General features: G+C 33.2%; 1 protein-coding gene across 7 annotated transcripts in view; it reads right to left on the bottom strand.

The window, feature by feature from the left end:
* Positions 1 to 1552: 1552 nt before the first annotated feature.
* Positions 1553 to 23582, bottom strand: part of ERBIN (erbb2 interacting protein) — a 101626-nt gene continuing 79596 nt past the window's right edge. For 2 of the 7 annotated variants that reach the window (XM_031675499.2, XM_015245109.3), the window contains exons 19-27: positions 20806 to 20920; positions 18644 to 18827; positions 15312 to 16857; positions 11028 to 11171; positions 8417 to 8536; positions 6678 to 6887; positions 5496 to 5588; positions 4935 to 5009; positions 1553 to 4149 (exon numbers count right to left, since the gene is read on the bottom strand). In XM_031675499.2, the coding sequence (XP_031531359.1) occupies positions 4042 to 4149; positions 4935 to 5009; positions 5496 to 5588; positions 6678 to 6887; positions 8417 to 8536; positions 11028 to 11171; positions 15312 to 16857; positions 18644 to 18827; positions 20806 to 20920 (2595 nt within the window). In that variant the 3' untranslated portion in view covers positions 1553 to 4041. The remainder of the gene's footprint in view (positions 4150 to 4934; positions 5010 to 5495; positions 5589 to 6677; positions 6888 to 8416; positions 8537 to 11027; positions 11172 to 15311; positions 16858 to 18643; positions 18828 to 20805; positions 20921 to 23582) is intronic. The other 5 variants (XM_015245113.3, XM_031675511.2, XM_015245116.3 and 2 more) reach the window with 5 other exon arrangements.

Genomic DNA, 23582 nt, shown 5'->3' on the forward strand with positions numbered 1-23582 from the left:
GAATCACAGGGGCAGGAAGTGGGGCAGAAAGGCATAATTTTATAGCTTGTATTTCTTCATTTACCAGGGATACATGAACTTCTCATATTTCATTCTGAAATTAGATTGAGGGCTGATTGAGAAGTTAGATGGGCGAGTCATAATTGTCCCTAGGTGTTATATTTGGAAAAAGAATTGTAACAGTAGGATCATTTTTCAGCCTCTTTCTTAAGAATTCTATCTAGAGGCTTAGGATTACCTTAATCGTCCTCTAAAAACCTGAGGACATTCTACTGAGATATCCTCCCAACATAAAAGAGTTTCAGTTTAGAATGGGCTTCTCAGGTGCTCAGATGGTAGGCCTGTACATTTTGGAGACCACGTGTTTTAATTTTGCAAATTGCTTCATGAAGTCCTAAAAGGAAAATAACATTTTCTTAAGAATTACCCCAAACTGTAAATGACTGTGTTTGCTAACTCCTGGGCTTAAACATTCTGCAGAGGTAAAGAAATGGTAGCCTTAGATAGAAGATGGTCAACCTTTTCTGGATTTCTGCTAGAAACAAGGGGAATAACTACAAGTTTGAGCTGGCTGTTTATATAATCTAGGTTACCAAGTGTAGTATCTTGTTCCTTTGTACATCATCAATTATGAGTATTCATTAATGCTTTTGATGAAACAAAATTTTAGTTTTGATCTCAATACCTTTCATAAAAAATCTATTTACTGTACATTAAACCAAACGGATAAACTAATAAGAATTTCAACAAAGAATGAAAAAAATACGCTTTCAAATATACTTGACTGATCTCGAACTAAAAAAATTTCTATCCTAATGGCTTCCTTCAGAAGTAAAAAAACATTAATTTAAGGTAAACTTACACTTTCTCCATACCCAGAAATACAAGGGAATAAATGGTCCAAGGAAACAGTTGTTTATCTTTCTTTGACAATTCTTCTCACCTTGAATTTCATAAAACAAATCACACATCTTTAAACAGCATTAGTTTATTACCTATTTGCTGTTACTTTAAACAATCTAGATTATATATAACAAAAATTTGGAATGTTTTATAAATGCCGATTGATAAAAATATTACATAGCTGCTAAATGGATTTTCTCTTAAGCACAGCAATTACTTAAAAAGTTTAGCTCTGGTCATGGCAATGTTTGTATTTAAAGAATTTTCAAGTATATACACATCTTCAAGTCTAACAAGAGGTCAGAAAAATATTTATAAAATAAATATGTAGGGGGTTTTAGAATTTCATGGACTTAGAGAAACTGATGATTCTTTAATGAATCAGCTTAAAACTTTAGTTTGTGTAAACAACTCTGTACTGGACATATAATTTTTAAAGGCTTAAAAAATATGACAGTTTTGGTTTTGATGGTTTGCTACATAATACTTATTCAAAATAAGTACGTCAATCATCGGTATGGGCCTTAACTACAAATTACTCAGTAATATAGAAACTAAAAATGTCTTCTCTATTTCCTCAAAAGATTTAAATTATTACTTTTATTCAAATTTAAAAATTTTATCATTACCAAAACAAAAATCCTAATGAAGAGTTCTTATTGTTTAATTTTAATTTTCCAGTATTTGAGATGAAAACTCTGGCTATTAGTTTAAGAGAAAGCTATTTTGCTATTCGTTTTTTTATATCATGTGTCACTTTACTCATCTTGGTAGCAAACTTTCTTACTTGACTTTATGTGTTACGAGAACGTTAAAAATTTATTTAACTAGAATAAAATACTAGTGCATTTAACACTTGCATTACTTGCAATATTTCACTATAATATGCAGACAGCTAACTAAAAGGTTAGATCACTGATGAATCAATTGTTCTTTGTGGCTTATTTCCTTTTCCAAAATTATAGTCTGTGTATCTGATTCAAGGTAAGAAATTTGAAAATGTCATAATTATACGTATTTGATATATTCCTTGCTAAAAGCAGAATGTGACTGTGAAAAATTGATTAAAACCAATAAAAAATGATGGGAATAATTTTAGAATGTCAAAGTTAATATTTTAAAATAAACTATGAATAAAGGGAACACCGAGGCTTGTCTTAAAGAACTGTTTGTCATTCTTTTTTTAGAGATTACAACACACATACAATAAATGAATTTTATCAAAATACAGCACATTTCATCTACTATATCTATAAAAATCAATTCCTATGTAAATAGTAATGAAAATCAACTAAAATGAGTTAAAATTTACAAAGAGTTGTTAAAGGGTTTCAATCAATATTATTAAAACTATACAGTACAATAACCAATTGATAACATCTTGAAAGAAGTGCAATATTTGAGTTCACATCTTTTTAAAAGTACTGCCTGTTTACTCTGACTAGCAAGAAACGAACGAGTCCAACTCACTTTCGCAAAAATAACACAGATTGCTGTTTTTGCTAGTCCTATAAAAGTCTTAATTAAAACAAGGTTGAAAAACAAAGCATAACAGACTAAAATTCCAAAATTATATTTCTTAGTAATTAAAAATGAATTGCAATAACCGAATATTGCTCTAATGAAAGGCTCCAGACTAGCCTCGACTAAAAACAGTTATTGGTCTTCTATGGCACTTTGTTCTGGTCCAAATAACCATGCATTAATTCTTACCATTGCATGTTACTCAAATTTTATTTGATTACATAGACAGAACAAAAACAAATAAAATTGATGGTCTGAATAAACAAAATTAATAAACCTCCATCAAATATTTGTTACACTAACAAGGAACGAAGGCAGTTGGTGGTAAAACACTATCACACTGATACACTTAGAAACCCTTTAAAGACTCTGAAGTGTCGAGTTCACATTTAATGTTACCTCTAGGAACAGCCCTTTATTCGAACACCTTTACACACTGGTAGGCCTCAAGGACCCATCCCTTTGCTCTGCAACTCTCCACAGCAATTCTCTATCACTGTGCCAGTTTCACAAACTTGCTTTGGTTTCCTAGCTCCATGCGTACTGTTTCCTTTTACTTTACCAAGGCCATGTGAGGCCAAACAAAATCAAGAGGCTTTCCTAAAACTTCTTACATTTTGTGTTACAGCAACACAATCCTAAAACTGGCCATTTTAATTTCATTCGTTGCTTAAAATAAAAATTAGAAATTAAGATTAAGATGGAGTTCTAGTTATAAAACAGATCATAAGTACCACCATTTGCGAAAAAAATCAAGGTGGATTTCCATATCACAGAAAATGCATGGACAAAAGAAAGAAAAAGAAAATGCATGGATATGCACCTACGGTAGTTAAAAATTTGTGACTAAAAAATTAAAAATTGAATCATAGTAGCAAATGTAATAGTCAATGGCCATGACAAGAACAGATCCTGTGGAGCTCCTAAAATGCAAATTATTGTCTTTTTTTATTTCTTTAAAAAGACATTACATTTTTATTGCATTATTCTATTCATAATACCACAGTAAGAGCTCCCCCCCCCGATTTCTTTGTTTCCAGATTTTTATAGGAAATAACTGTTTTAATCTGGCCTTGGAAAGTGAACCCACCAGCACCACCTTCACCTACTCACTCTTCAATTCAATATGCACATAGCAAAAGCCAACGCTTCAAATCTCTTGCCCACATTAAAAAAAAGTAGTTTTCAGCAGAAAAACATTAATACCAGTTGAATAAAAACAAAGGCATAAAAGCTATGAGATAGACAGCTCTGCCATCTGTCTCTGGGCTACAACCAAGGCTAACTAGAGCCTTGCACAGAGTTCAACCATGTGTATGAAATCCAAAAATAAACCTACAATCTATACAAAAACAACATGTTTGTTTCTGTAGCCTTGATTGCTATGTTTAAAAACCTAACGAGAAGATTTATATGGTATGAATTCATAGTATCCCCTATACACTGTACAGTGGTTCTTTCCCTCTAACCACAAGTTCCATTACTTCATTAATGTACAAATTTGAACATAATTTGAGTTCTTCTTTATATATAAAAATAGTCAAAATATTACTTTCCCCCACAAGTATCTTCCAATAAATCTTGCTGACTCTCCCGTTTTTCAGTCCACAGTTCTTATGAGGAAACCTCTCGTACAATGATGAGTTCTACTGTGTTCTGGAAAGTTTTTAGCAAGGACACTGCTTGTCCATGTTCGATATTGATAAAACTGTAGCCATTAGCCTAGAAGAAAGAAGAAAACTGCTTTAAAAAACCCCAAACATTTCCTGGTAGTTTATTTGCATTTGTGCATTTAAATTTCTGCCAGGTAGTCCACAAACCTGGAAGGAAGAAAGAATCATTTTGGCAATTTAAAACAACATCTATATTCCTGAGCCTTACCCCTGTCTATGGAAATAAAATCTCTGAAGGTGGGACCCAGGAACCTGTATCTTGCCCACATTTTCAGATGATTCCTATATAGCAAGCTGACATTAAGAAGCAATTGTCTAAGACACAAGGTCAGACATGGTGGTGTGTGTATGAACCAGTGTGCAGTGGAGATTCCACGCTGTTAAGAGTAGCTGAGGTCAAGGCCTTCCACTGTCCAGGAGCCACCAGACTAAGAACACTACACTTCTTATCATTGAAGCTTGACATTCATTGAGGTCTTACTATACACCAAACACATTGTTCTAAGTGCTTCTCATTAATTAAATCCTTCAATTCTCATAACACACAAAGGAGATTCTTTCATCATCATATTACACCACTCCTGAACTTCAGCGAAATGCTTAGAGGTATTAAAAAATATCAGTATGACTTTCTAAGGTACAACGGGGAAATATTTTAAACTCTGAAAGCACTAGAGAACAGCTTGTAAAAAATGACACTGTTTTCATTCACAAATATTTAAAGTTAACTTCATAAACTGCTTACTTTCAAATCTGGCATTTAATAATTCCTTGATGAGGAGGGCAGATGTTATAAAATGAAAAATAAAGAAAAAAAGATGTATCTTTAGTTACCTGAATAATTTTATCACCTGGTTGCAATAATTTTGATGCTGGTCCTTCAGGCTGTACTCTTGTTACAAATATACCCTTTAAGAACAACAAAAAAGATAATTACGTAATGGAAAGCAGTATGCATAAATAAAAGAGCACGAAAGAGTAGTCTTTCTTTTTATAGTACACAAATACTTGAATTGTGGTACAAGTTTTCTCCCTGTCTTCTCGGAATAATATTGTGACAATGCTATGTTATTTATGCTTCTGGTAATTTCTTTCTTTCGTATAGTGATTTCTGTTAAAGTGATAAATAGTTACTTATATAAGGTGTGAAGAAAGTAATAACAATTAAAAATCACTTCACAATATGAACATTTACAATTTTTGGTTAAATTTGTATTCCTCAATCCTAACTGATCACATTTCAAAACAAAAAGCTAACCAGTATTGTGGGAAATCAAAAGGCGATGTCTGTCTAGATTTATAGGAATATCTGTAAAGTTTCACTTATGCATAAAAGGCATTAAATTAGTAAATAAAAATTAATGGATATTTCAAGGATATATAAACAAAACTCACATCGTCATCAGGTCTGAATGGGTTTCCTCTTCCCCCAACACCTCCTGATATGCTGAATCCAAGCTCTGGATCCTTTTCAATTCTCACTCGAATCTGAGTTAATATGAAAATAAACTTATTCCTATATCAGAAAAAGCTACAATAACATCCATATTTAAATACCGGTAAATTAAGTTCAAGAAAACACAAATATGTAAGAATTCACCTAAAATATATATTGGGCAGATGAAATGAAGCTACAACATGAAATATTATGTTAATGAGTTAGTAAGTTAAAGGCACAGCTGGGATTATAAAGCACAGCTCCTAAATTAATCTACTGCTATCTTATGAAGATAAGCAACCAATTAATGTTGACTTCATATTTTCTGGACATCACGAACTTGAATGACATAGATCGTACACACAAAACACGTATTGTATTACCAATTTCCATTTGTGAAACACTTAGATTACATAGTATTTCTGACTATTGCATGATTCATAAGTCATCTAAAAGATCCCTGGGTGGTTGCTGGATATTAACTCATTTCCTCAATCTGTTTATATGCTTCAAGGGAGCTGGGATTAATAATCAACTTGTATTACATTTTATAACCAAGCTACAGAAAAAGATGCAAGAATGAAACTTCTGTTATGTATCATTTTCTTTTTCCTCAGAGGACAAACAAACAAAAAGAAGAATGAAGCATTTGCTCTCTGATTCCAATAATATTTTATCAATAAACTATCAAAGTATATAAATATGTGACTGATGACTTTTTAAGTATTCTGTAAGATTTAATTCTCTAAGCAGTTTGGAGACTATAGCCCAGTTTCAAAAGCTGAGTGTCACATAACAATTAGTGAACTATAATACACCATTCAAGTTTAATGGTCTGTTAGGTATATTCTTGAAGAAGGTCTGATTACTGGAGTATCATCAACTAGTTTTAGAAAAACAACCACCTTAGGGAACAAAAATTATGCCCCCAAAATACTACATCCTATGTCAATTTATCAGAATGTGGGAATCATATTGTCAAAGTTTATCACCATATAAACTTAACATGAAAGAAGACCATTAAACAAAATGGTAAAAACTATGTTAAAATTCTATATGGATTTACTGGTAAAGTTAAATAACCTAAAAAATACATTAAAAGCTAGTCTCATATTTCAAATATTGTTGATTATTCTTACCTCTTGCCTTGCCAGTTCATGGCCTTGTCTAGCAGAACAATGGGGCTGTGTGTATGGAGGTTGATGGGCCACTTTCAGCATCAAGTAATCAATTAGTTGTTCTCTAGAGGGATGCCTTGCCACAGATGCCTGAGGAAAGGGGTGATGTATCTGACTATAATTTGCCTGAGGCCTGAGAGGCTGGCCCATCTGTCCATTACTCAAAGGCATCTAAGAAAAACACGAAGTGTCTTAAAATGACCAACAATAATGTCTTATTACAAATATTTGGCTCTTCTTGGAGCATTACAAAAGCACTAGAGTTTAACATTCTAAATCACACAATATCATGCCACGTATACTATTTTCTAAATTTTACACTTTTAAAAGAAAAAAGCTATTAATGTCTTAATTCTAAACCTGAGTGCTTGCTGTAGAGTCACTCTTTAAAGTCTTCAAATGAAAGTTATATCTGTATTTTAAATTATTTTCTTTTCTGTAACCATAACCAAATGTTAAAATGGTAAATAGTATGCTAAATTAAAATTTAAGTAAGCCCATTAAAAGGTCATCTTTCCCCATACTATAGTTAATATCTCACACACACACTTGCTGTTTTCTTCAGAATGAAAGTAACAAGTTTTGGGGTAGAATTTTTTTCACAATCTGAGTATAAATTTCTTTCTTTATTCCTTCCTTTCTAGAGTTAAAAAAACCAATCCATCAATGCAGGAAAAAACTGATTTATTCCTCATGTATCTGTATGTGTTTATCAGTTTGTATTTTTAAAACTCTGTAGGTATTTCCAGAGAATGTTAATCACAAAAATTAAACCTTGACATTCTATTTTATTTTTCACAAGCTAAACAAAAAACTCCAGATTATTCTGTTGTTGTTAAAGGGTTATATCTTTGCTTTAAAGCCTCTCATTTTTTGAGATTGAATTTTAGACTTAAACATCACCTTTGCGGAAATGTGATGATAGCTTATTCTGTTAACCCAAACTACAAAATGGATATTAAAAAAAACAACAAAAAAACCCCCTAAAAACTGAATAGCAGAGCTCAATTAAAAGAAAAATAGTGGAAAAAGAGTAAAATAAGTAGATACGTACAAACTTACATGGCTGGGTTCCTACTCTCAAGAACAATGTAAATGTTTATATAATAACCTAACTGTATTTCACAATTTTATCTGGTTGTATTAGAGATATGGGCTTAGTTAAGAGAAAGAACAGCTGAGGAGAATACTACAGAACTATGTATCTGGCATTGGTGACAAAAAAAAGTAAACTCTAAATGAGTGATGCTTTAGTTATAAAAGTAATGAGAATACAACCATCATTCTACCACATACAAGTCTTTCAAGGTAATTTCCAATTGCATTGAAAGTATGTTAAATGTCTTTGGTAATCATAAAACATCCTCCAATGAAGAATTTAAGACAGGTTCATATTTAACACTGCAAATAGTTTCACTGTCAAGAATGCCAAAAAGCCTTTGATTCACATGACAAAGTAAGTAAGTGATACTACAGAAATCCAAAAATAACAAAATGATTCTTCAGTGTGAAAAAAATCAGGGAATAACTGAGGAACAGCAGAGTGAAATTTTATTTCATATTCCTCAATTATTTAAAAAAGAATCTTAGTAATCAAGAGGGAAAAGTCCTCAAAAAGTATTTTCATACATGATACTTCTAGTCAAAAGCGATACAACACAGTATGCTCACAGATACTACTTGATTTCCTGAGCACCTACTTTCATCAAGCTGTCTGGAGGAACATCTTTGTGACTAAGTGTAGCTGACGAGTAGTTCTGCTGTCCTGAAATGAATATATCATCTTGACAAGGATCTCCTGGACAGGATGTCTGGGGATGCTTCAGATGAGGAGGAAATAAAACAAATAATGATCTTTAAGATGTGAAAGGAAAATGATGATGACACTTGCGAGGAGACTAGGAAAAAATGTTACTAGATAATGGAAAGATGAAGAACTAAATCAAACATTACCATCATAATTGCAATCAATATTTAGTACCTTTATGATGGATGTTAACGAAACCTATTGTGGTAATCACTTTGCAATATATACATATACCAAACCATCATGATGTACAACTTGGACTAATATGTCAATTATATCTCAATGAAACTGAAAAAAAAAATTAGTACCTTAAACAACTTTCCAAAGTTGCATGGCAAAATTTGTTCTTATAATGTGTGAAAAGTATATAAGAATATACTATTAAGCTATTTCTTTATAATGCTTTTAGCTTTATTTACAGTAATACCTAGCTTTTAACATTGTGAACAATAAATTAAGTTATTAATCCAAGTTAAGAGTCCTAATAAAATACACATACTCCTGTTGAGCGCTACAAAAAGTTTTTTGGTAAAAAAAATTAACCGCTGTTCTTTTAACAGCACACTATCACCTGGGAATTTCTCATTAATGATGAGCAATATCAATGAACATAAGGTCTTATAGAACTAGCTTTAGCTTAATTCTATTATACTAATATTAGTTCAGTATTTTCAAAAGCACTGGTCTGGTAAAATGCTTTTAAATTTAATTAACTAGAGTTCGTATTTTTAAAGATCAAATTATATCTTTATATCATAGTTTGTCTCACTGATACCTTTAGAGGACAAAAACAGACTCAATATCTCATTATCTCTGAATATATCTTTTAAATATGTTGGGAAATTAGATGCCTATTTTTCATCTTAATTTAGTTCTAAACACATCTAAGTATATTTAAGAAAACTAAAGACATTGTGATAAATAGCACGATTGTTACTTTCAAAACTGAATATGGCTGGCAACATAGCTATGCAAACAAGATCATCATGTTGAAAAATAATTCGAGATCTACTTCATTATGATATGCAACAGGATACATACATAAATACATAAATCTAAGGGTTTATAATTTAGTCTTAGAATCCACATCTGCAACAGATCTATCACGTGCAGTTTGTTGCTAGTTCAAACCATGGCTTAGCATTTTTAGATGTAGTTTGATCTAATTTGGGTGTTTACACAATGAATATTTTATTTTCCTTCTCCATTTTTGAGAATGCATAATAATCAACTTAGCTCACAGCTTGAAGTTTAAACTCAAGCCTGAATGTACAACTATGTCTGTAAATGCACAAGTCCATTACAAATGAAAAAGTGAAACGCATCAGACACAAAGGTTCTGAATTTAAGAATAACAAGCAAAAAATATTACTGTTCAAGAACTGGGAAGAACAGTTATTCCTGGTGACTATAAAGGTTATCCCTGAGTTAATAAAAGCCCCTGGTTTTTACCCCCACTCCTGTTTCAAACAACTAAGTTATGAAATGATTGCTGCCACTATTACATAACATGGAAACTAGGTGGTGGCAGGTGACAGAGGGCAGAGCAAGACAGGTGAGGCCCAGCCAGAGCAAAGGGAATCCGAGAGGCTGCTCCTATCCTACAATACAACAGAGTAAAAGCCAGGAATGTATTAAAAAGTAGCAGGGATCGGGGGTGACAGGGAAAGGGATGCTCAGGAAAAAGCAAAGCACCCAGAAGTAAGCAGAGTCAATATGTAAATTAAAATATGAGGGAGAGGATACAATAAGGCTATGTAAGGGAAGAAAGAACGAAAGGAAAGGGGCAGAGGAAATATTTATTTAGAGGACATGCTACCACCTCAAGTTTTGTGGAAAGAAAAATAGTAAAACAGTCTTGCAGAATTATTCTGTTCTTCCTCCTTCCCTGTCCATATTCCGTACCCTTAACTTTCATTAAAAAAATTAACTTTTCTTCTTCCCTACTGATGATTATGCTGAATTGTGGGTAATAAAGGATTTTTGCCTTTTCACTGCACTTACTGTAATTTCTCCAGGCTCACATTTAATCATATTCAGGAAATAGTGATTAAACTTAGTTCCAGGTATTTAATACGCCAATTCTCAATCATTAAAGTGAAAATTATTCTTTCCCACAACCCCTCTGTGTACTACGGCATGGCACAGCCTTAAAACCTTGAGTTAGTGAGGGCAAACTACTTTAATTAAGGGAAAACACTGCCAAGAAAAATAATTTTTAAAAAAATTTCTCAGGTGGTTATTCCTCTTGCTCACCCCTTTTTACATAAGCAAGAGCTCTGACTACATCCCTAGTTATGACAACAGAAACTTGATAAAGCCTAAATCAGCTCTGCAGAAAGTTTCAGAACTAAGCCATGGAAGAACTGGGAGGTAATCAGGATTTCTAACCCACAGTAAAAATGTATTCTCTAGAACAGTTAAAACATTAAAATGTGGGGTTTTGTTTTGGGGTTTTTTTTTTTCACTTTTACTGAAAGTACTGGTCTACTACAGGTACTCACTCGAAATATGTGCCCACCAGAACCTCTTCCGTCTGCAACACTCAAGGCAACACTGCCTTGGCTGCCATGCAGATCCCTAGAGCTGCCATAGTGAAAGCTGCTTACAGCAGTAAAATTGGAATTAAAGGACCTTGACAGCATGCTCTGAATAAAGAGGGGATAGATTTAACAGAGATTAGTGCAGCATGCAAAATTCACAAGACAAGTTATATACATAGACATGTATAAAAGTAACCCCAATACCACACAGAAATAGCATGCAACACAGAATTTCCAGTGCCACTGAGAGAAATTGGCACTATTTACCAAATATTTATTTACATGACAACATACATATACACACACCAATTACATGTAAACCCAACCAATCACCTGTTTAAACACCAAATAAGAAAGTACAAACATATAGCTGCTTTTATATTGCCATTATTTCTTTTATTCCTCATATATCTTACTAGAAGTTTGCCAGAAAATAGGAACTAATGTATTTGTATGTATATAGTTATACACAAAGCACAAACTAATTTCTTTATAAAGAGATTTTACCAACAAACAGTTATTAGTCAAAATGGGTTTCTGGAGAGTCTGCTTCATTTAACAGAAATTAATTCTGTCATATTAAATGAAGAGTTCAAACACAATATAGCACAAAAGTATATTTGCAAAAAAATACCTGGCTCAAAAAACAAAACAAAACAAAACAAAACAAAACAAAACCTGGCTCTTGGCTACTGCAATTTTTGATAAAAATTTTCTTCCACATTTTGAAAACTGTCTTACATTAGAGAAAATGTTCACATATACGAAGAGTTTTAGGATATAATATTTAAAAGGCTCCTACTGCTCCACAATTACCAGGAAAAAAAAAAACTAGAAAATGCACATGTAAAAATTTTTTCTCGTTCAAATACAGGTATTATATTTTAGAAGTTAATGGTGGCTTTACTACTTAAACTTGAAGAACCACTGACAGAATCCTTCCACAGACTGATTTTACATAAAAGCCTAATAGCTAATTTCAGAGATGCCTGAAAAATGTACTCCAATAAATGCACTGCCTGATTATCATTGTTCCTGCTTGTTTATTCAGTTAACTGCTCTTCTTCCATGTGGGTTTTAGTCATGTCCCTGAACACTGAGGGTCTGCGGGTCTGAGGGTCAAACTGAGAGAAACAATATTTTGGTCATGGCCTGTTATTAAGAAATGCAGAAATGCCAAAACAATTATTTCTATGTTATTCTTAGGAAATACATACTTTCTCCAGATTATGAAGTTGATCTCTAACACCAAGAAATATTAATGACATTCTAGAATGAAAAGGATCTGTGAAATTATAACGTACACTTACAGTTATTTTGTGGATTCTAAAGTAACGACTAAAGAAAAAGCTAAGTTAATAAGGCAGGCCTGTACTTCCTTAAACCACTTCACAAAGTGTAAGAATTTGGCAAAGGCAATTCAGAGGTTCCACAAAATTTGATTAGAATGTAAAAGTAAATTATACACGTAATCACACACACCCAGAAACATATAAATAACACACACTCATGTGTTATACAGTTTCAACATGTGAACTTGAGTGGTCTGACTGACCCTTTTTTAATGATATGTCAATCCTGGAACAAAGCTTTCTCTGTCATCTTTGAAAACATATGCGATTTTGTAAACATTCCTCTGAGAAAGAAAGCTTAAGCTCAGAACAGGTCTGAATTTGAGTTCAGGCTTGTACACAGACATCCACATAAAACTGCACCCTGTCACAATACAACAACACTTTGTGCAAAGCTCAATTAAGTGCTGGGCATATGTCTTGGGCACTGTTGTTCATTACATGCTAATGGCTGTATAAGAGCAATATTATGGAACATGGCCGAGTGCTCCCTAAGTTTTCAATAAGGAATATTAGCAAATGCTGATATTCTAAGAACTCAATTTTGAAATAAATTTTTATTCTTTCAATATTTGCTGATTAGTTTAATTAAATAAGTCTTTAGAGTTCTGTTTTGGGGCAGGGGGGAGAGGTAATTGAGTTTGTGTGTGTGTGTGTATATATATATGTATATATATGTGTGTGTGTGTGTATACACACACACACACACACACACACACATATATATATAGTATATATAATGGAGGTACTGGGGATTGAACCCAGGACCTTGTGCATGCTAAGTATGTGCTCTACCACTTGAGCTATCCAGTAAGTCTTGAGAGTTCTGAGGTGAGCTCTACTTTATGTTTGTGTTCTAGGTACAGTTTATTAGAGGGTTGGGAAAGAGGGGTTACTACCACAAGGTTAAAAAACCAAGTAAGCTTCAATAACTTATCTCTTCCTGTATTACTACTAAACTCTCAGCTAGGCAAAGTAGTAACTTTTTTTCTAGACGTAGGACAGGTTTTGTGAAATCCCCTAAGGAAGTTTTTCAAATGTCTACCATGCCATTAGAATTAGGTTTAGAGGAGAGTGGAGGAAATGTAGAGGAGCAAATAAAGATCTTCCATCACCCTCCACCATTTTCAACCAATGCTTTCAAGTTTGGAGTCTAAATCATGTTGCCCTGTATCCTCAACAAGGCTTTTCCTACTTTTACTGAATTAATTTTCACCTCTAAATTACCAGTGGGCACAACTGGGTAACTGCTCTCATGTACCCTCCAAGCAATTGTGTGGCAAATTTCTAAACATAAAAAACAGAGCAGTACAATGAACAATGAGATGGCTGCTACTTGCTTCCTATTTACTGAAGTCCAGGCCTATCTCTGTCAGATAAGAAAGCAGTGGGAGAACAGTCATCTGGGATGTCAACTAGTAATATGATATAACCAAACTCATCTCTTTGTCCAAATTCATTATTCCTCCTCAAAATCCAGTTAATGGCATTCCTAACAACCAGTTATTCAAGGCACCAATCTCAAGCTTAATACCTTTCACTCAATGAATGATTATAGGAATACTCTAATTAGAAGTAAACTTTTATAAAGTCTATTTCAGAACTGCCTCTCAAATTTGTTCCTCTGTATTAATTCCACTGAAACATTTCTCATTCCATTTTGTTCTCTGGACCATTAGACAGCCTCATAACTCAAACAATTTAACCACAGTCTTTTCCTCCTCAAATCCATTTCCACACCATTGCCAGAAATTTATTTACAAAACATCCATGTTACTCCTTTGCTTAAGAACCTTCCGAATTCCTTAAAGCACACAGTTCAAAGAGCCTCAACAGTATGTACAGAGTTACTGTTGAAACAAAATGGATAGATGAGAATGAAGTCACCTAATGCTACAGATGATCAGCTATTTAAACAGCTAACAATTACAGAGGTTCAATGTGAACTGATATAAGGTATTATTCATCTTTTAGGCAATGATTTCTGAAAAATTGGACTAAAGGAATTAAAAAAAATAACGATCAATTGAGACTGTATATAGTCAGCTGTTTTTAAAAAGTCTTATATTCAATAAACAAAGTTAAGATAATTCTTAAGGTAAAATACACTAAGAAATATGAAGCTAAACCTTAAAGAATATGCCCGATACACTTGGGCCACAGAACTGTGGCACTAACATATCAGTTTTATAGAATAATTTAAAAAAATTATTTAACTCTTTCTAAAAATGAGTATCTATGCATAAAGTTATAAGCTGAACATGAACATAAGTTATTTTACCAATGACTTCCAAACTACATACGCTAGAGCCACAGACATCTCAGTTCAAATAGGTCAGAAATGCAATTAGGGAAAGTCAAGAGTGAATGCCATGCCAGAAGTCATCTCAGTCAGTGACAGCGTTAGTCATATAACACGAACTGGGAAAAAAATCTTTTAGGTAAAAGATATATATTTACAATACATTTCTGGTTATTCTGTTAACTATATAGTAAATTGTTCTTTTTGTACACATATTTACATAATCAATTATTAATACATGAGGGGAAGGTGGTCAAAATACTAAACAGAGATAAACATGTATATACATGTATTAACTGTCGTATTTGTGGCACAATCTAAAAGAGACACACACATAAATATGTAAAATGAATGTAAGCCCATCAGAAAACACTAAGGAGTAAGTGAAAGAAAGAAGTTTATACTATCATCTCATCTGGGTAAGTCTAAACTTGGACGTCTATTCTCACCCAAGGGAAAACTTCTAGAACATAAGCATATATTCAGTAATTGGAGTATTTTGTTTCACCTTGTTTAAAAAACAAAGTATCAAATTTTTTAAAAGAAAATTAGTAAATTCATAAAGAGAATGAAAAATTCATGTTTAATTACCTTTTCTAATTTTTTGGCCTCAATGTGTCGTAGAACTTGTTCTCGCCAATCATGGGGAACTTTACTTTTTCCTGGAGGATCTAACAATGAATGCTCAGAACCAACCCTTGCATTTGGTCTTTTTGAAGGACTAGTCCGTGAATAATTGAAATCACTAACTGACATAGTTCTCTCTGGTATTTCACTAACAGAGGGTCGAGCACTCTGAGGTCTCGATGCATTTGGACCATCAATGCTGTATGTTCGTGCAGAAAGAGGTCGCTGTGATCCTGACATCATTGGAGGAGTTCTTCCCACTGAATGTAACTCTCTGTATGATAAATAATCTCCTTCAGGAATTTGAGCCCTCCTCGTGGGACCTGGATCACCAAGATTGACAGAGGCTGTGGAGGACACACTACTCTGTCGCTGAATCGTAGTTCGAGTTGCTCCAGGAATGAGTCGGTCATTTGGTGAGATGGCCCACATTTCCCCATGTCTTCCTGGACCAAGTCTCTGATGTAAATGGTATCCAGTATTAGCTCGGACGTTGTTATGATTAGAGAAATTCATATTGGCAGAATGTTTAGCATAACTGTGATTTTCTGTACTCTCTGATCTAGGAAGGCGCTGAGGAGGAAAACTGACATGATCCATTTGGGGGTTTTGTTTGGAGTGCCACAAAGTGTCCTTAACTGCAGCACTGCTACTGTACTGGATATTATATTGTGGAGGACCATATATTTGAGGTGCAGACTGTGGGCCACTTGTTGTGGGGCCTCTTATTATATTTGGCTCTTCAGGATTATGATTTGAATCAAACTTGAAAATTGCCTTTGTACCTGACATTAAATCAGAAGATGAAGAAGAACCAGTAAATACCTGCAATGGTTGATCACACAAAAGCGTAGCTGACTTGCTCCTAACTATATTTTTTCCATCAATAGATGTTACTTTACCTGTTGCACTTGGCTGCTGAGGTCCATTATCACTAAGAATGTCATAGATTTTTAGCCCTCCGGTCTCCATATTAGTTATGCTATGAGATTTCACAACCGATCCAATCGGCCCACTTCTCTGAGGGGAGAGATCTTCAGTGCTCTTGGAAAGACCCATATCAACAGAAGAATTGGGATCATGTGGTTCAGTCCTCCTAGGAGACTGTGGAGTTTCCTCAGAATGTCCATTCACCTTATTTATGCATTCAAGATTAGGGTACTTATTTCCATTTTCCAAGTGCTCAGCTTCTCCTTTAGCACTGTTGCTTAAAAAGCCTGTTCCAAGAACTATATCCTGTGTCTTTGATCTTTCTGCTATCTCAGGTTGAAATGTATCATCATTTACAAGCTTATTAAGATTCATATTGATATGATCTAATTTGTGAGATTCATCAGATGTGGCTGTTGAGTCAACACCTTTCTCAATAAGAACTAATCGCTCTTCAATATTCAACTCATATTCAGGTAAGTTAAAATCTTTTTTATCGGGAACCTTGAAGTTTTCCTCTGTTGAATGATTTAAAATATCTCCATTTTGTAAAAGGCTGTTAAAATTTTCATCTTCTTGCCTAAAACAAAGATAATTTTATCACAAACATCATAAACCCCAGTTTTCTTAGTAATGGGGAGCATTACTAGCTCATTAGCTCATTAGCTCGTGTGTAGGTATACAAAGATAAGTGTTGATGGGACTCACAGATAAAAGGCATTTATTTATTATCAAGCATGTAATTTTAAAAATATTGTAAGAGTCAAATAATATATATTTATATTAAGTGGAGACAAGTTAAACACGCTAATTAAAATTTATAGATAAATTTTCATCAATATCAACCACTTCATCACAAATAGGGCTAAACAATGAAAAATACGAGATTATGTAATGAAATAATTCTCTTCTATTGCTGCCTCTTTTCATTAATGCACTAAAACGTGAAATCCTTGAAAGATGGGCAGATATATGAAAGAAAAGCCAGTAAGCTAGGCACTTGAGTAAAGAGCATGGGATATTACATAAATAATTCCAAAACTTTACATTATTAATCAGAATTAATCATGTTAACTAAGTAGATATTATTACATTCAAACATATATATATATATATATATATAAGGAAATTATACAAAGAACTAAACAATCGCCCAAGACCTACAAAATATGAAGATCAAAAAAGAAGCTGAATGTAATCATTCTATTTGACTACACTGTATTTGGCAAATATTTATAAATGCAGCATTCCAAAATTAGAAGAAATATTTCTACTAGGTGATACGAAAACATATTTGTGTCCTCTCGTGTAAATATTCGAGTTATGTTTCAACAAATAATCTTTAATATTGATCTTCCCATTAGGTAACAGATAATATTATTAGAAATACACCAAAAAAAGGTATGGCTATATCCCTTTCTTAGCTTTTATTTCATTACAAAAAAACCATGATTTAAAAAGTACTAAACTATTTCCCTACAGTATCAGTAAAATTTTATTACTCAACAAATCAATCACTGTCTTAATATCTAAGGGGGTATAAAATTAATATTTTACCACACTGGATCTCAGCTTCAAATTCAGAGGATATAAATGATTAGTTATAACTATAACCACATAATAGTTAAGCTTATTTTAAGACATAAAATCCATCTTCTTTTTAAAGCAATGCAAATCAACAACAGAAAAATTTGCCTGAAATATGCCTGGAATTTAAGAACAACTTAACTCTAAAAAATAGTTAACAATATTCATACAATAAACTTGGGTTCAGTAGTAACCCAGATCTTTCTTTCAAGCACTCTAGCTGATAAATTAACATCAAGGTCAAATGGTAATAGTGTAACTTTGATAACAAAATTTCTTGAGAGCCGTATGACAAAATTGTTTTTACTTCAGCCAAATTCAAGCCTACAGGAAGTAAACCTTGTTTCAGAGAGTTTGACCTACAAATTTAAGTCTAAGCCAAAGACACAGCACTACACAGAAATATCTGACTGAACCCTTTAATGGTATCCCCCAAAGTGACTGCATTTCTAACTCTAAAAATACCCACTTCAACTTGAATCATTCCAAACAGGCTGTTTATACGGTAATGACCAGAAAAATTATAAAACTGTTCAATCTTTTAATGAAGAGAATTGAGTAGATTTTAAATCTTTTCTCCCTCATTTAAAAGACTAATTTAAAATGGAAATGTATAAAAGCTAAATAATTAGCAGTAAAATGGGGAAGAAACCACATAATACCTGAATCACTTGTATATTAATTTGTGAAATCTTTTATGTTTTAGTCCTATATATCTATTTGCCTTACCATCTTTATTTATTATACAAATAAACTGTTTTGTTAAGATGTTCACAAACCTGATTTTGGAATTAATACCAATATGAGTCTGTTTCACTGGAGAGCACAGTGAGGTATCTTGACTGCTGTCAGTATTTAGAGAAACTGAATCAGACATCCGAGATGGAGAAGAACAGTTGCTGTTATTCTGATTGCTATTATGTGTAACTTCATCTGATAAAGAATCTGTATCCTTTGTATCATCTGAAACAAAAAAACCTTAGCTTTGATAAAGCCACGAAGAATTCCCAGTGATGACGAATGGCATTTTATACTGTCCTGGTTCAATATAGAAGGTAAAGAATTATAAGGATAATAAGATAACCAGAGTGCACTCTCAAAATTCAATTCTAAGACATACAAAGTTTAAAAAATTTTAAAAGTGATACCTTTAGTGGTTTTTTTTTTTTAGTGATACCTCGTTTTTTAAAAATATGACCAATGTGAGAGGTACTCAGAATTTGTTTAGTTTTAACTACTGACAAGATGATTCCACACATTGTTTTATAAGGTCATCAGTTAGTTTTAGAAAATATGCTTTTCCACACATTTACAGTGTTAAAAAGTCATAGTACAGTTCACAGTGTTGGTAAACTTATCTGGGGTAGAAATTATTTCATACATGCATGGAATCATTTTCATCTTTTCTGACAATCAAAATGAGCAGTGCAGTCAATCAAAGAACAAACACCAAACAATTCAAGAAATTTTCACAAAGTCAATTCTCTTTAGTTTTTAAGTCATTTCAAAGAATGTATGTAAATAGTGAACTGAGTGAACTCTCAATATGTTAGATGGTTTCATAATAACTGAATAAACAGAAATAGACAATACTCATATTCCATTATAGGTAGGTAGTATAAAAAGTACTATTTTTTAAGTACTGATAAAAAGATAACTTAAAATCTTTACCACACTAAAAGCTATTTTTAACTCAATTCTAGCCAAATCATAGGAATACTACATAAAGACACAGTCAAAGGAGATTCTATGAATCAAGGATATTTTTGCTGTTCCAAATATCTCAGTTGAAGTAGTCGATTGTGTCTACACAACTGACACAACTGTGCTACACAGCTGAAAACAGTAGCTCCTGGGGCTCTGTAACTTCAACTTTAAGGTATTTGGGTCTTGGATTCTGAATTCTTTTCTTTAAATTCATTTTTTTGTCTGTTTTGTTTTGGGGGGAGGTAATTAGGTTTATTTATTTTTTATTTATTTTAATGGAGGTATTGGGGAATTGAACCCAGGACCTTGAGCATACTAAGCACACATTCTACCACTGAGCTATATACCTTCTCCTACCTTGGATTCTGCATGCTTAAAATACTGTTAAGTAATATGGCACTTAAGTTCTTTCCTAGATATATTCCTCTTCTTCTACCTCCTTATCATGGGACAATTGTGACAATTAGATAATAACATGTAAACTCTTAGTGAGTAACAATTAGGAAGTACTCAAAAAATATCACTACCATTATTCTTATGAAACTCCAAGCTATCCTTTAAAGACCAACTTGACAGTAAGTTTCATTAATGCCATAAAGGCAAAGGATAGATAAATCTCTGGTGGAGATAATGTAGATATGTTCAGGCATTTGGTGGGAAGGACTGAGGGAAGGATAAAAGGAAGTGATTGATACTCTTCAAGTTTTCTTTCATTTCTAAGAGTCTGAGATTCTGTGGTATGAGTGGCTGGGATAGGGGAGGTGTGTTAAAAAAAAAAAGTTCTGGGATAGACAAGAAAACAAGCATCTGCACTACATCAGGTACTGTGCTATATCTGAATACACTGAACAATCCAATACATTTAATATTCACAAAATCCTGCAATGGCCTCTCTGCATGTCTAACTAGACCTACACACATGGATAAAATTAAGTAGCTCAAAGATCATATAGCAAACAAGTGGAGAGACAGAATCATAATCTAGGCTGATTTGCCTATAAAGTCCATGCCTCATAAGTAAACTTGCATGAACGAGGAAAGAGAAAAGATCCACCAAGATTTTTCTTTAAAAACACAAGCAATAAGGAATAGATCTTTTAGAAAGGCATGTTTTAGAAATTATTACTAAAAAGTGTTTTAAATAACATGACGACATTTAATGAAATTTATTCTAAAAAATTACTAAATTTTATTCAGGTTATTTCTATTCTTAGTGCTTTCCTTTAAATCTAACCTTTTTTGTTATTACTAAGTGCTACCACTTTGGGTTGGTTAATAGAACTTTCAATTAATGGTGGCCGCATCTCTGCCATTTTCATCTCTTCATCAGAAGACAGTTCTTCAGATTCCTAATTTAAAGAAAAAAGAAGGAAAATATTTATAAAAATAAATTTTGGTTTAAGTGAATAAATATTAAGTCCCAAGAATTTCAAAGAGAAAAGAATACTTAGAACACATATAAAACCTTTATTACAGTAATAGTGACTAAAACTAGCACGTGATTTAAAATTTTCAAGACACTGGAGTAAAAAAACTATGGAAATTATTAACAGTACGCCAAAGTACCTAAGGTATAATTTTCTGTGGTGGTCCTTAATTCAACTGTATTAATGATCAGTATGTGCCTGGTACTATGTCAAATGTCAGAGAAACAGAAATGAACAAAACATAATCCCTGCTCATTGAAAAACTCAGTTTAGCAAAGGTACTCTAACAAAAAGTCTATTCCTAATTCTCAAACTTATTTCCTCAAGGATCTCTGGGTTCCAAGGAATCACAAGGACTGAGGCGTTCTTCCACCAAGTGAAATAATGTCAATTTTTGCCCAATCTGAAGACAGAATTTTTAAAATTATTCTACATGATTTTTTTTCTCTGATAATTTGGCAATTGTCTTGGGTTATCTACCATTGAGTGCTATTAGACAGAAGAAGAAGGAAAAAGACCCCATGGTCAACAAGTGTTAACAGAAAAATTTTAACACTGTATATATTGTATATAAAAATCAGATCTTCTATAGGTTAAATTATTCCTAGTTAATATGATGAAAATAAAAGGTCTTAAAAAGGTGTTCTATTAAAAGTACTAAGACTTCTACGTGCTTTATCTGCCATAATAAATAAGTGGTTTGGAGTCAGAAAACTATCTCAGTTAGAATATCAGACAGTAAATATTTTAACACTTTGCGAGTCAGACAGCCTCTGTTTCAACCAACCAATTCTGCTACTGTGTATACAAGTAGCCAGAGACAATATGTAAACAAATTACTATGGCTGTGTGCCAGTAAAGCTGGATTTCATCTAATTTTTCACATTTCACATAATACACTTTTTCTTTTGACTTTTATTCAACCACTTAATAATGTAAAAGCTGTTCTCAGCTTGTAAGCCATACAAAAATAGGCGGTGGGCCAGATTTGGGCCACAGGCCAGAGTGTGCCAACCCTGTTCAAGATTGTGTTACAAAAGAAAGAGTTAGACTGTTAAGTAGTAGATGAGGGAAAGAATGTAAATGGGGTTTAGTCTTCAAAGGTGAGTTAAGAGGGAAATGACATTCTGAGTAGAGGAAAACATGGAAATAAGGTATGGCAAGTCAGCTTCATGCAGCTGGAACTTGGGATAAAAGAGGCAGGAGAGAGAGAAAAGGTAGACTGGATTGCAGGGTAAAAGGTTATGCTCTGGGTACGAGCTCATGTGTTGGCCTGAAAGTTGCCAAGCCAGGAACTCACAAGATGGGATTAACTTTTAAAATGTAACTCTGGTATTAAAAATGTACAGAAAGAGAAAGAGACTGCTGGAAAGCAATCTAGCTATGTAACAGTTCTGAAGAAAAAAGACTCCACCTGTCCTTAGGCAGTGGCAGTGATAGCCAGTAAAGAAAAAAAAGAATCAGACAGAAAATTTGCAATTAACAAGACTTGACTGACAGAATGAATGCAAAGAATGAGATGACCGGAACGAAGAGGGGCAAATGGTCTATCTTAATCGTTGATACATCTGCAGCATTTAAACTGCTGACCAAACTTTCTCCTTTGTGAAGCCGTATTATACCTGGGCTTCTTGGAACTTTAGTCTCCTAAACCTCCTCCCACCTTTCTGTTTCCTTGCTCATGTCAATTAATCTTCTGCAGTTAGTTCATGTTTTTTTTCCTTTCTCCGTGATTTTGTTTAATGTAGAAAATTCTCCAATTTATAAGCTAGCTTTGCTTTACCTTTTGAGCTAACGATCCATATTTCCAACTATTTATTGAATGAGTCTATCTGATGGTCTTTATCAAGTGTTCAAATTCCACATATCTAAAAACAAATTTGTCCTTCCAAGCCTGTCTGTTCTCTTAATACCACTATTTCTGTTAATGGCATCATCATCCTATTCAGGCATAGTTATGTAATTGTTCCCTCTTCTCTATTCCTTATAGTCAAGGACAGTCGCATCTAGTATCTGTAATTTTCTTGCAACTAACTTCTAGTCCACGATTTCTACTATTGTTATTCAAAAGCCCTCAAACTTGGGAGAATTCAGCTGCTGTTGCCAGATACCTCTAATACATAGCTCTATCACAAGTAATGCTCGGCTACAATGTTTTCAGTGGCTCCCTAAATGATATAGTATAGAACATTAAGTCCAAATGTCTTACCATAGCTTTTAAGGGCTTCAGAATCAGGATCTACTGATTTCATTAGAATTAGTAGAATTCAGAATCTACTCTACTAATTTTATTTCATATACTATCACCCCTGACATATTCAGTCAGAGTGAATGTACTCTTTTCCATATTTTCTAAATCCTATTCTTTGGCTCTCATCATTTCTCATTATTTCATTAAGTTCTCCAACTTCTACTAATACAAACATTTCAAAACACAGGTAAAATGCCTCCTTCACCTTAAAGCATCCTTAGTTCTTCGTAGCCAGAAAATATCTCTTTTCTAAATTGTTGTAGCACCTAATGTTTTTATTAGTACCTTCTTACATACTTAGCACACTCTAACCTTGATTATATTCTATACATT

This window comes from Vicugna pacos, chromosome 3 (assembly GCF_048564905.1).
Source record: "Vicugna pacos chromosome 3, VicPac4, whole genome shotgun sequence".
NCBI lineage: Eukaryota > Metazoa > Chordata > Mammalia > Artiodactyla > Camelidae > Vicugna > Vicugna pacos.